This window comes from Propithecus coquereli, unplaced genomic scaffold, assembly GCF_000956105.1.
Source record: "Propithecus coquereli isolate 6110/MARCELLA unplaced genomic scaffold, Pcoq_1.0 Scaffold1589, whole genome shotgun sequence".
In the NCBI taxonomy this organism is placed as follows: domain Eukaryota; kingdom Metazoa; phylum Chordata; class Mammalia; order Primates; family Indriidae; genus Propithecus; species Propithecus coquereli.
This window is the reverse complement of record NW_012140402.1, coordinates 13,543-14,559: the sequence shown is the minus strand read 5'-3', so window position 1 is coordinate 14,559 and position 1,017 is coordinate 13,543. Positions and strand designations below refer to the sequence as shown.

The following is a 1,017-nucleotide window of genomic DNA, read 5'->3' as shown; positions in this document are numbered from 1 at the left end:
AATCAGCCGGACGACTGAAAATAGACAGAAAACATGAGCCGGGCACGGTGGCGCGCGGCCGGGGGCCGGGGTGGCGGCGCCGCTGGGGCGGGGGGCCCCCCCGAGGCGCTGCTGGCGCCCCTCATGCAGAACGGCTGGGCCAAGGCCACGCTGCTGCAGGGCGGCCCCCACGACCTGGACTCGGGGCTGCTGCCCACGCCCGAGCAGACGCCGCTGCCCCAGAAGCGCCTGCCCACGCCGCACCCGCACCCGCACGCCCTGGGCCCGCGCGCCTGGGACCACGGCCACGCCCTGCTCTCCGCCTCCGCCTCGTCCTCGCTCCTGCTGCTGGCCCCCGCCCGGGCCCCCGAGCAGCCCCCCGCGCCGGCTGACCCGGCCCCTGACGCCCGCCTCTACGCCGCGCGGCCCGGCCGCGCCTCCCACGGCGACTTCCCGCTCACCCCCCACGCCACCCCGGACCGCCGGCGGGTGGTGTCAGCGCCCACGGGCCCCTTGGACCCAAGCTCGGCCGCCGACGGCCTCCCTCGGCCCTGGAGCCCACCCCCGACGGGCAGCCTCCGCAGGCCGGGCCCTCACGCCCCGCCGGCCGCAGCCCTGCGCCGCACGCACACGTTCAACAGCGGCGAGGGCAGGCCCGGGGACCGCCACCGCGGCTGCCACGCCCGGCCCAGCACGGACTTGGCCCACCTCCTCCCCTATGGGGCGGCGGACAGGACTGCGCCCCCCGTGCCCTAGGCGGGCCCCCCACGCCTTGGCAGTGCCAGCCACGGGAACCAGGAGCGAGAGAGGCGCGAGGACGCCGGGCCCGGGCCAGCGCCGAGTGGGTGCTCAAGACCCCGCCCCAGCCGCGCGGGGGCCCCTCCGCCCCACGGAAGCACAACGAGCTCGCCCTCCCCCCACCCGGGCCGCAGGACGCCGAGACGGTTTGGGGGTGGGCGGGCGGGAAGAATTTGCTACGGATCTGAGGTTGACCTTATGCGCGTAGATTTTGGTTTCTTTGGCAATTTTTGGTTTCTT

General features: G+C 76.1%; 1 protein-coding gene across 1 annotated transcript; it reads left to right on the top strand.

Annotated features, from left to right (window-relative positions):
* The first annotated feature begins 33 nt into the window (after positions 1–33).
* Positions 34–812, top strand: LOC105807515 (semaphorin-6B-like). The gene has a single exon (XM_012640944.1). It carries the CDS (start codon positions 34–36, stop codon positions 733–735), a length of 702 nt encoding a protein of 233 aa, XP_012496398.1. The 3' UTR covers positions 736–812.
* The last annotated feature ends 205 nt before the right edge of the window (positions 813–1,017 follow it).